The 13,069-nt window shown below is 43.9% G+C and overlaps 1 protein-coding gene across 1 annotated transcript in view; it reads right to left on the reverse strand.

Annotated features, from left to right (window-relative positions):
* Window positions 1-7,655: 7,655 nt before the first annotated feature.
* CSK (C-terminal Src kinase) overlaps window positions 7,656-13,069 on the reverse strand; it is a 112,481-nt gene continuing 107,067 nt past the window's right edge. Inside the window, exon 13 of the mRNA XM_040413748.1 lies at window positions 7,656-10,005. Coding sequence (XP_040269682.1) covers window positions 9,826-10,005 — 180 coding nt within the window. The 3' untranslated portion in view covers window positions 7,656-9,825. The remainder of the gene's footprint in view (window positions 10,006-13,069) is intronic.

Here is a 13,069-nt window from a genome sequence, read left to right on the forward strand (position 1 = left end):
GAATTGTGCCCGCGGGCGCCAGGAAGGTTGGGGCTTAAAGGAAGGCTTCTTGCGGGAGTCCTGAGAGCCGCCGGAGGAGGGGGCTGTCGCAGACCTGGAGGAGGAGAAGCGCCGAAAGGACTGGTTTGTAGGGCCAGAGGGCCGAGCCCTGGATCTGGATTGGGGCAGGTGGGTGCTCTTGCCCCCCGTAGCGTCAGAGATAATCTCGTCCAGTTTAGCACCGAAGAGTCTGGAGCCTGTAAAGGGGAGACTAGTGAGGGAACGCTTGGAGGAAGCGTCGGCGTCCCAGACCTTCAACCAGACCTCCCTGCGCTGCGTGACCGAGAGGGCCGAAACACGCGCAAAAAGAGTCTAACGTCCAATGAGGCCTCACAGAGGAATGTTGTCACCTGAGACATCTGGAGGACGAAGTTCAAGGTGTCCGCAGAGGCGTCCTGCTCCGCGAGATCCTGATGGTGGCGCTGCAACCACACCGAAAGCGCCCTGGCTACCCAGGCCGAGGCGAACGCGGGCCGCAGGCCTGTGCCCGCCAGAGTGAAGATGGCTTTGGAAAGTGTCCAAACGCCTGTCCACAGAGTCCTGTAGGGAGGACCCGTCCAGGACCGGAATTGCCATGAATGGGGAATGTGACTGCCTCTGGTTTCCTAGAATGGAAAAGTGGGAATTCCTGGCTACTAGTGGAAGGTAGTTCCCCCTGGATGTCAAAGGTGTCACAGACCGCCGTGACCAAGTCTGCCACCATGGTGGAGAGCTTAGGCGAGGGTTACAGCTCTGTGTCCTAGTCCGAGCCGGATCTTTCCCCTTCAGACCTGTAGTCCCTGCGAGGGGGAGAGACTGAACACGCCTTCAGGCAAGAAGCAGAGTCATCCGAGGAGGGATGCTGCTGTGTACGCTGCCTCTTAAGGAGGAGCAGGAGAGCCGTAAGTACTTATCTGCGTCCTGCAGTCTTCACCCTCTGTTCCAGACCAGCGGGGTACACCTCTACAGTCACCTGGCACAAGGAGTGGCAGTGATCTGGATAGAGGGCAGGAGTAGGTGACCCTGGATCTGGTAGGCCACCGGAGCTGCAGGTCAAGCCCGGTTCCACTTATCTTCTGGGGGGAAAGGGAGGTAGCCGGGGACGTCCATTCGACCCCGGCGCTCCCTCCACTGAGAGACCAGGGACGCACCATGCGACCCTGCGTCCTCTGTTGGGAAAAAAACAAACAGGAGAAGAACAAAACTACAGAGACAACCCTGCAAGAGCAGGAGTGTCACCTCCTTAGGCCTCATGCACACGACCGTTGTGTGCATCCGTGGCCGTGGTGCCGTTTTCATTTTTTTTTCGCGGACCCATTGACTTTCAATGGGTCCGGGGAAAAATCGGAAAATGCACCGTTTTGCAGCCGAGACCGTGATCCGTGTATCCTCTCCGTCAATAAAAATATGACCTGTCCTATTTTTTTGACGGACAACGGTTCACGGACCCATTCAAGTCAATAGGTCCGTGAAAGAACACGGATGCACACAAGATTGGCATCCGTGTCCGTGATCCGTAGGTTACTTTAATGCAGACGGATCCGAAGATCCCTCTGCATAAAAGCTTTTTCAGAGCTGAGTTTTCACTTCGTGAAAACTCAGATCCGACAGTATATTCTAACACAGAGGCGTTCCCATGGTGATGGGGACGCTTCAGGTTAGAATATACTAAAAGAACTGTGTACATGACTGCCCCCTGCTGCCTGGCAGGTGCTGCCAGGCAGCACCCCCCCCCTGTAGTTAACACATTGGTGGCCAGTGCGGCCGCCGCCCCCCCTCCCTCCCCTGTAGTTAACTCATTGGTGGCCAGTGGGCCCCCCTCCCTCCCCTGTAGTTAACTCGTTGGTGGCCAGTGGGCCCCCCTCCCCTGTAGTTAACTCGTCGTCCCCCCTCCCTCCCCTGTAGTTAACTCATTGGTGGCCAGTGGGCCCCCCTCCCTCCCCTGTAGTTAACTCGTTGGTGGCCAGTGCGGCCGGCCCCCCTCCCTACCCTGTAGTTAACTCATTGGTGGCCAGTGGGCCCCCCTCCCTCCCCTGTAGTTAACTCGTTGGTGGCCAGTGCGGCCGGCCCCCCTCCCTCCCCTGTAGATAACTTGTTGGTGGCCAGTGGGCCCCCCTCCCTCCCCTGTAGTTAACTCGTTGGTGGCCAGTGGGCCCCCCTCCCTCCCCTGTAGTTAACTCGTTGGTGGCCAGTGGGCCCCCCTCCCTCCCCTGTAGTTAACTCGTTGGTGGCCAGTGGACCCTCTCCCCTCCCTCCTAATTAAAATCTCCCCCCCTATCATTGGTGGCAGCGGAGAGTACCGATCAGAGTCCCAGTTTAATCGCTGGGGCTCCGATCGGTAACCATGGCAACCAGGACGCTACTGCTGTCCCGGTTGCCATGGTTACTTAGCAATTTGTAGAAGCATTATACTTACCTGCGAGCTGCGATGTTTGCGTCCGGCCGGGAGCTCCTCCTACTGGTAAGTGACAGGTCATTAAGCAATGCGCCGCACAGACCTATCACTTACCAGTAGGAGGAGCTCCCGGCCGGACGCAGACATCGCAGCTCGCAGGTAAGTATAATGCTTCTACAAATTGCTAAGTAACCATGGCAACCGGGACTGCAGTAGCGTCCTGGTTGCCATGGTTACCGATCGGAGCCCCAGCGATTAAACTGGGACTCCGATCGGTACTCTCCGCTGCCACCAATGATAGAATATACTGTCGGATTTGAGTTTCACGATGTAACTCAAATCCGACGGTATATTCTAACAGAGGCGTTCCCATGGTGATGGGGATGCTTCAAGTTAAAATATACCATCGGATTGGAGAAAACTCCGATCCTATGGTATATTAACTCCTGACTTTACATTGAAAGTCAATGGGGGACGGATCCGTTTGAAATTGCACCATATTGTGTCAACGTCAAACGGATCCGTCCCCATTGACTTGCATTGTAATTCAGGACGGATCCGTTTGGCTCCGCACGGCCAGGCGGACACCAAAAATACTTTTTTTTCATGTCCGTGGATCCTCCAAAAATCAAGGAAGACCCACGGACGAAAAAACTGTCACAGATCACGGAAAAATGGAACCCGTTTTTGCGGACCGCAAAAAAATACGGTCGTGTGCATGAGGCCTTATCCGACACTAAGCTAAAACTGAGGTCCGCCTGTTGGAGCATGGGGGTATAGCCAGTGGAGGAGGAGCTGTTCTTTGCATAGTGTCTCCTCCTAGTAGTGGCCTAAGTTATACCCATGGTCTGTGTCCCCCAATGGAATGGGCGAGAAATAATTGATGATTTCCATAAAAAAAACAATATTACTAGTAATACTACTGTGATTAATTTCATATACCGTATGTGAAAAAGGTATCTGCTGCTGGAACAGCCTGCCAGAGTTCACCGTACCCGCATAGCTGGATGGTGCACCGCCAGACCCCACTGACCATAATGGAATACAGCGGGAATCTAATAGTAGTAATGTCTAGATTTTCACAGGCTTTACTATATTCAGCGCCAGTATGTACAGACACTAAACTTAATCACAAAAAATCTGGCTTTTGGCTGCATTCACAAATGCAGTTTTTGAGCCAAACACAGCAGTGGATACAAAAGAGGTACAGCCTATCCTTTGTTCTTTTCCCACGGAAGAGACAAGGAGTAGGCAGTTGACTATGGCACCATAGAAAAGAGTACAATTTATGAATTAACTGCTTCTCTTTATAAACCATTTGGAAGAGTGGCTGATAATGCTGTAGGTGCTGTGGTCCAATGGTCCCTACAATTGAATAGGGAAATAGTTGAATGAATCAAAGATTGATGTGACGGATGGACAAAATGCCAGTCTTCTAAGAACAATTATGAAATCATATTCCCTGCTGATTCTTGCAGGCTCTGTCAGCAAACTTCAGTTGTCATTTACGGCCGCCAGTATTATGTGAAATGAGCTCTGACATAAAGTGGCCAAAGTTAAAGGGAACCTGTCATCAACTTTATGCTGACCCCACTGAGGGCAGCATAAAATAGTGACAGAAATGCTGATTTCAGCGGTGTGTCACTCATCAGCTAAAAGTAAGTGGTTGCTGAGATCCAGCATCTTAATCATTGCAGCCCAGGCCGTGAAAAGAGTCAAATCTACTTAAGAAGTCATGGTTTTTCATAATCTCCTGCTCTCTCACCCATCTGCTGATTGGCAGTTCTCTCCTAGAGAGAAAGGGAGAAAACTACAGGTGAAACTCGAAAAATTAGAATATTGTGCAAAGTGCATTTATTTCGGTAATTCAACTTAAAAGGTGAAACTAACATATGAGATAGACTCATTACATGCAAAGCGAGATATTTCAAGCCTTTATTTGTTATAATTTGGATGATTATGGCTTACAGCTTATGAAACCCCAAAGTCAAAATTTTGAAGTACCCTTTGCTCAGGGGGTATGGACTAATTAGCTGACTACAGTGTGACACTTTGAGCCTATAATATTGAACCTTTTCACAAAATTCTAATTTTAAGCTGCATTAATGCAATTCCTTTTAATTTGCATTACTGAAATAAATGGACTTTTGCACGATATTCAAATTTTTCGAGTTTCACCTGTAAGTATTAGACTGTCAGCCATCAGCAGGTGGGCAGGGAGAGCAGGAATTCATGAGTAACCAGGACTCTTCTCAGGTGGCCGGGACTCTTTTCCAGGGCCAGTCTGCAATGATTGTGATGTTGGTTCTCGGCAACCACTTACTTTTAACTTTTTGACAGACCGCTGAAATCAACTCACCTGCGTCTACTTTATTCTGCCGTTAGTATGGGCAGCATAAAGTTGATGATGGGTTCCCTTTAAGTCCAGCCTGCGGAACCCTTCCTAATGGTAATGGTTAGTGATTCTGAAGGAATCATTCTTTAAGGAATTGTTGAAAAAACCATTCACAAACCTAGGGGCAGATTTACTGTTGAAAATATGCCTGTTCTTTGGTGCAATTTGTGCAAAAAAACTGGCGTGCATGGTTTGCACCACATAATCTAAAATCTTTTTACGACCTGTCCATCAAGGGAGCATTGCTCATCAGAAAGGGGCGTGGCTTTGTGTAAAATAGGCATGGCTTAACTGCTCCTCTGTGGACCAAAACTTTGGAGGACTTTTAGAATGAAACTAATCCAATTTACAGGTAGCATACACTTACACTAGACAGTCTAAATATGGAACGGATTTATCAGTCAGCATCACCCAGCATGATAAATCTGGCGCAGTTTAACAATTGTGTAAATTTACAAAGGGAGATTTATCAAAACTGGTATGAAAGGAAAACTGGCTTAGTTGCTCATAGCAACCAATTAGATTGCATGTTTTTCAGTGTCACTGATTTTTGATAAACCTCCCCCCACACTATCTTACTTTTAGTTAGCGTTAGTAATTAATGTTGTGCGAAGCGAGCTTCAGATGCTTCATCCGAAGTCGCTTCGTTCAAAACTTCAGAATAACACTGTACGGAGATCCCTCTCCGTACAGTATTAGAATGTATGGGCTTCGATGAGCCGAAATAAGTTATTTGCGAAGTTGCGCGTGACTTCGTTTAATAACCTCGGTAGTTGATTTTTAAAGTGGAAAACCACTTTAAAACTGAACTCTGCTTCGGTTCTGAGGTACTAGTCGGCACTGAAGCAGAGTTCGGTTGCAAGTTTTAAACTGGTTTTCCACTTTAAAAATCAACTACCGAAGTTATTCAACGCATAACACTATTAGTAATCACCATGTGCACTTCCCCACTGTCTCATCAGTCAGGCAAAAATACCTGGACAAAGTTTTGGTGCACAGACAGATTTTTGTTGCAAGGACAGAATTCTGGCATAAATCTGGTGTGGGATTTACAATGCAGGCAAATTTATAAAGGCTGTGTGCCTGATTTGTAAACTTGCCTATTAATAAGACTACAATTCGTATTCTTAAATGATACAAAGACATTATTAGTAAATCCGCTCCACAGTTTCCAAAAGAAATGTATGAGGGACATTTACTAAGGGCATTATGCCACTATTGTGGGGTAAAAAAAAATGGTGCACATCATATATACACCATCATTTGTGACTTTTTAAGCTTTGCAGCACAAAAGTGTCGATAAAAAGGATGGGCTTCACTCTACCCGTCAGATTTACTAGAACTTTAACTTAACTTTCGCCAGAAAGTGGTGGAAGTTATTGCAGACATCTACGCCAGTCCCTGACATGGCAGAGATGTAGCTAATTCATTAGGTGGCACGTGTCTCTTAATAGATTAGGCGCATCTCACGCCAGTGCAGGGAGGTCAAGACTTGCATATGGATACGCCAGTCTTGATAAGCGTCCCTCTGTACATTCAATTCTCTGTTATCTTCACTTTTCCAGGTCCCTATTCATATACACAGACATGAACAGTATCCAACTGTACTAGCTCTAAATGGATGCAGGTTTGTGTATGTCACCTTACATACACAATGTTACAATCACAATGACCGACGAATAAAACAAGTCTGTATAATGACAAAGCAAACAGGCATTTTCCATATGGAATGGTTTATTATATTTTAATCCCACCAAATGCAGCATATACATGTGTTTAAAGCACTGGACAGGAATGAAGAAAGGAAAGGCCTTTGGAAATGAAGACACAAGACATGAGCATGCACACAATTTCCACAATATTAAATCCAAGCGACTTCACCTTTCCAGAGTGATTGTATCTTTTTTTCCCACCCATCCTCCCCAAACCATTTTTGTATAGAATAAAAATAAGATTCGTACTTCAGTAAAACACATCTTTAACCATAAAGGCAGATTTTTGTGATGTAACAAAAAATAAAAAGTAAAAAATATACATGACAAAATGGACCCTCCTACACCCCCCCTTTCAAAGAAATATGGCAAATTATAAACAAAATACAAGCACACAATCAGACGGACGTTTAGGGCTTTTCCATTGGGAGCATTCCCCCCTCCCTTGTGGAGTACACAATATCATTTATTCAAATAACCAGTGTACTTTCATTTAAAATACATTGATAATCTTAAAAAATAAAAAAAAAACATTTTAAGTGTTAGTCTCTGTTCACACAATCGTATTATTATTGTTCAGTATTTTTGAAGGCAACTATAGCAGAGCTGCAGTTTTATTTTTGCATCAAAAATACCTGCGCACCAATGTGAACGTGACGGAACCCTTTACAAGTAAGGCTTGGGCAACTTTTTGTATCATGACTGATTGATGTTAACTATTGAGTGAGAGCTGCAGTCCACAAGATTGCATTTAAAGGAGTGCATTCATTTGGACGCAGCTGCAGTTCAATAGGTTAAAAATAAATCCGTCGCACTACAACAAGTCGCAGCGTAGCTCTAGCCCAAATGGGGTCAAGAAGTGTTTGGATCTATTCAAAAGAAGACCCACCTTAGCTGACATAGCTCTGTTAGGCCTCATGCACACGGCCGTTGTTTGGGTCCGCATCCGAGCCGCCGTTTTGGCGGCTCGGATGTGGACCCATTCACTTCAATGGGTCCGCAAAAGATGCGGACAGCACTCCGTGTGCTGTCCGCATCCGTTGCTCGGTTCCGCGGCCCCGCTAAAAAAATATAACATGTCCTATTCTTGTCTGCGCTTTGCGGACAAGAATAGGCATTTTTATTGACGGCCGCCTGTTCCGTTCCGCAAATTGCGGAAGGTACACGGGCGGCTTCGTTTTTTTTTGCGGATACGCGGTTTGGGTACCGCAAAAAAACGGCACGGTCGTGTGCATGAGGCCTTATGGAGAGGGGTCATGATGCTAGTGTGAACAGAGCCTACGGGGGCATATACTGCAGGTACAAGCATACCCCATGTTCTCTACTGTTGTGCTAACTCATAGGGGTGCCTGGCCATTTCAAAGTACAAGGCAGTTTTCAAAAAAAGGCATGCAAATGTGTTTTTTTTATTAAATCTTGACTTACAGTATCATATTTTCTTTTAAAGAAGGCAGAACATTTTCTAGGCCATTAATACTTCTATAAGGCTCATAGTCAGCACAACAGTTACCTTTTTATAAATCCTTTTTAATATTTTTTTTATAAAAATGTGAGAAACATAAGGACACCGGGAGGGGAAAATGGACTGAGTTGTCTCTGCTATGCTACCAACATCTTCTAAACCAGCTGCAGATTTTGGATTTCATCTACCCTTTCCCTGAGCAAGCTTGAAAATTCAAAATTACTGTATGGATCACAAAAGTATAAACTGCTAACTTTACTGAATCTAGATACTGGCTAAAGTGAACAGGACTGAGCGGTCAAGCCTTCAGAAGGTCAAGATTCATGCGCGTTTCTTTGGAATCTCTTCTCTGCAACAGACGGACATGGAGACAAGCTGAGCTGGGCTATTTTAGAAGATAAAATATTGCGTATCATGCCGTATTACCATTGTCATTGTAAATCCCATTGGCACCTGGCTACGGATCTTACAGTTGTGGATTATTTAAAAAAAGGTTTTATTATTCAGATCATCACAATGATCCGAACGATTGGAGAAGAATTATGAAAACTGTCTATGAAGCCCAAAGCAACCAATCATAGAGCAGCTTTTTATTTTTCAAGGGTAATGTATGAAATAAAAGCTGTGTCGTGATTGGTTCCTGCAGGCAACAAAATCTCATTTTAGACCGTTTTATAAATCTGCTACTAACATTAATATGTATAGGCCAAAATGAATGAAGGGAATCCATCATGATGATGTGCACTGAAATTATGACCCCAAAGAAATACCGTAATTATTGGAGCCTGCCAATAATTTTTTTTTGTTGCAAAATTTGATAACTGTACCACAACCAATAAAATATAACGGTCAGACAAGGACCAACGAACATCCCAGCAGTCACTTCTCTGCGTAAGGTGCAAAAAAATGTGATGCCACCTGCACTGGCAGTGATTAGGTTACACAAACCCTAAAACTGTAGCAGGTTATGACTGCTCTTATATTGCTTGCACCGCCCTCCATGAAATGATAATGGTAATACCGTATGTACTCCCTAATGAGATGTCTGCGCTCCTATGTATAGTCTATAGGTTGATCACATTGGGTTTGGAGAAAATAGTCAGGTCCTGGAGGATTATAATACAGAATGCGTAAAGGGAGGTATATTCCACTTGGTTTATGACACGTTCCATTGAAAGGTTTGCAAGAACAGGAGTTAAAAAGCCATCTTGAATGGTAAACCACCAGAGTTTTGCTTTCCAGCATAGGTCTCTTTTTTAGCTCAGTATGTCAGTTTATATTTAACCCAGTAAATAAGGCAGAGAAGAATCAGAAATGTTGTTCCTGGTCTGAAGCATGCATCATTATTTGCATTATATTTTAAAAGGACTTCAAAAGTACCCATTGCTGATTGTATGTAGCAATGATTCCCCTGGTCACTGTGATGATTTTTCAGTAAGTGTAACATCTATCAAAAAAAAATGACAGAGACAAAGCAGAACTAGAATTCAAAACGGATTTTCAGTGTTGGTCTCTAGCTCTCCTGTAGACTGGCCATATAATCTTCTGTTCAAGAGCATAAAACCAAGTCTTTGAGGGACGCTTACGTATCAGAAAACTTCCACTCGTGGCAGGAGATGTAAAATGTGACAACAAAACCTTTTTTTTTTTTTTTGAGAACTTCAGAATCGTTCCACAGACCAGTGGGGCTCTTCAGCCTGTTTTTGGGCAAAAGAGTGGTAGGTAGTGCAAGGCAGGGGAGTTTGGAGAGCCCAGAAGTCCTATTTGTGCCCATACCAACAATTCTGATATGGCCGAGTCACTGTCTCTGGGTCTGTGTTGACATGTGGCCTCTTTGCCTTCACTAGTACAGCTCCTTGGCTTTGATATGCTCTAGCTGTTCCCGTAGATTCCTGAAAGATGGTCGTTGGTTGGGGTCTAGATGCCAACACTGTTTCATCAACTCGTACACAACGGCGGGGCAACCATCTGGTGCATCCATCTTGTATCCTCTCTCCACCCGAGGGACAACATCTTTTAGGGCCTAGATAGCAAACAATTAAAATTCCCATAAAACAAAGAAACAGGACTCACGGGCTCAGTACTGAATAAAATAATATAAAATTATATGACCATCATATGCCATGTTTAGATAGGGCAAGCACTGTAACATTAGCTACCTCTAGTCTGGCATGACACAAATCCATCCACTGCCGAATGTGCTTAACCCTTTCAAGACCAAGCCATTTTTCACCTTCGTGACCACGTCTAATTTTGCAAATCTGACATGTGTCACTTTATGCGCTATTAACTTTGGAATGCTTTTATTTATCCAAACCAGGCATGCTTAACCTGCGGCCCTCCAGCTGTTGCAAAACTACAACTCCCAGCATGCCCAAACAGCCTACAGCAGGGCATCGTGGGAGTTGTAGGGCCGCAGGTTGAGAATACCTGATCTAAACCATTCTGAGATTGTTTTCTCATGACACATTGTACTTTATGATAGTCATAAATTTGAGTCAATATAGTTCACCTTTATGAAAAAATCCCAAATTTACCCAAAATTTAGAAAAATTAGCAATTTTCAAAATTTCAATTTCTGTGCTTTTAAAACAAAGTGATACCTCATAAAATATTTATTAATTAACATTCCCCATATGTCTACTTTAGGTTGGCAATAAATTTTTTAGGAAGTTAGAAGGCTTAGAATTTTAGAAGCAATTCTTAAAATTTTTAAGAAAATTTTCAAAACCCACTTTTTAAAGGACCAGTTCAGGTCTGAAGTCACTTTGTGGGGCTTACAAAGTGGAAACCCCCCATAAATGACCCCATTGCAGAAAGTACACCCCCCAAGTTACTCAAAACTGATTTTAGAAACTTTGTTAACCCTTTAGGTGTTCAAGAGTTAATGGAAAATGGAGATGAAATTTTAAAATTTCACTTTTTTGGCAGATTTTCCATTTTTATCCATTTTTTTCTTTAACACATCGAGGGTTAGCAGCCAAACAAAACTAAATATTTATTCCCCCGATTCTGCGGTTTACAGAAACACCCCACATGTGGTCGTAAACTGATGTAAGGGCACACGGCAGGGAGCAGAAGAAAAGGAACGCCATACGGTTTTTGGAAGGCAGATTTTGCTGAACTGGTTTTAAGATGCCATGTCCCATTTGAACCCCCCCTGATGCACCCTTACAGTAGAAACTCCCAAAAAGTGACCCCATTTTGGAAACTAGGGGATAAGGTGCCAGTTTTATTGGTACTATTTTGGGGTACATATGATTTTTAATTGCTCTATATTACGTTTTTTGTGAGGCAAGGTAACCAAAAAAATGGCTGTTTTCACCTTTTTTATTTTTATTACAAGATTCATCTGACAGGGTAGATCATGTGCTATTTTTATAGAGCAGGTTGTTGTTACGGACGCAATGATATCAAATATGTCTACTTTCTATGTTTGCTTGTTTCAGTTTTACATAATAAAGCATTTTTGAAAAAGAATTATGTTTTTGTGTCTCCATTTTCTGAACGTCATATTTAATTTTTTTTCTGCCGATCGTCACATGATTTTTTTGATCATTCATTATTACACTTTATTAGGCAAGGTGACCAAAAAACTGGTTGTTTTGGAACAGTTTTTATTTATTTATTTTTACAGCGTTCACCTGAGGGGTTAGGTCATGTGACAGTTTTATAGAGCAGATCATTACGGACGTGGTAATACCTAATATGTATACTTTTTCTTATTTATTTAAGTTTTACACAATAATAGCATTTTTTAAACAACAAAAAATGATGTTTTATTGTCTGCATAGTCTGAGAGCCATAGTTTTTTTATTTTTTGACTGATTGTCTTAGGTAGGGTCTCATTTTTTGCGGGGTGAGGTGACGCTTTGATTAGTACTATTTTGGGGGGTATACGCCTTTTTGATTGCTTGATGATGAACTTTTGATGATGTAAGGTGACAAAAATTGCTTTTTTTGACTCAGTTTTTATTTTTTGATGGTGTTTATCGGACGGAGTGGATCATGTGATATATTTATAGAGCTGGTCGTTACGGACGTGGTGATACCTAATATGTGTAGTTTCTTTATTTTTTAATCTCTTATAAATGAGTGGATATGTAAAAAAGGCTATTTATTTTCTTTTTCATTAAAATTTTTATTTGTTTTTTACTTTTTTTTTAAATTTTTTTTTAAGTCCAACTTGGATCTTGAAGATCCAGTGGGGCTGATGGCTGTATTATACTTTGCAATGCTCTTGCATTGCAAAGTATAGTACTATCAGGTTTCCTGGTAGATGGCAACACAGGACACATTTGCAAGCCCGATGGTTGAGAGAGGGAGCCCCCTCCCTCTATTAACCCCATGGATGCCGCTGCTGCGGCATCTAAGGGGTTATAGCAGAGTGTCAGCATACAGCTGACACTTGCTGCTGATGGCGGCGGCTCACATTTACGAGGACCGCAACAGAGGGTGGGGGAGGTGGCGGCAGGGGGCTCATATGGGGGCAGGGGGCACAGACCGGCGCAGTTAGGGACACAGTTAAAGACTGGCCGGCGCGTGCAGAGCACGGCCGGCAACATTAACAGTACTGCGCACAGATTGAGCACAGGGCACAAAAGGTGGAGGAAGGAGATATTAGGACACACAGATGGGGGCACAGATCGCGGAAGAGGAAACATCAGGGGCCACAGATTGGGGGCACAGATTAGCTAATGCCTGATTTCAGGCTCTGATCTGCAGAGTGCAGATCAGAGCCTGAAACCGGCATTTTAACACTGCCGCGCTCAGATTGGTTAGTCTGCACAGACTAACCAATCAGCGCGATCGCCGACAAGGGACCACTCTGATTGGTCCCTTGCCGGCATTACTGGACTGTACGCTGTCGGTGAAAGCAGCAGTGCAGGGGCAGAAGCTTTAATCCAAGCGTTTTGCAGCGCTTATATTAAAGAGCTGCCATGACGTTTATACACGTGCTAGCTGCACGGGGTATGTGCAAATAGCACGTATATAGCTATATGGCAGTCATGAAGGGGTTAATTATACAGGCTCTACTGTGTTAAACTGAAAGTTTTTACCAATGCAAAACATTATTGTAAACTCTG

Source organism: Bufo bufo, chromosome 1 (genome assembly GCF_905171765.1).
Source record: "Bufo bufo chromosome 1, aBufBuf1.1, whole genome shotgun sequence".
NCBI classification, from domain to species: Eukaryota; Metazoa; Chordata; class Amphibia; order Anura; family Bufonidae; genus Bufo; species Bufo bufo.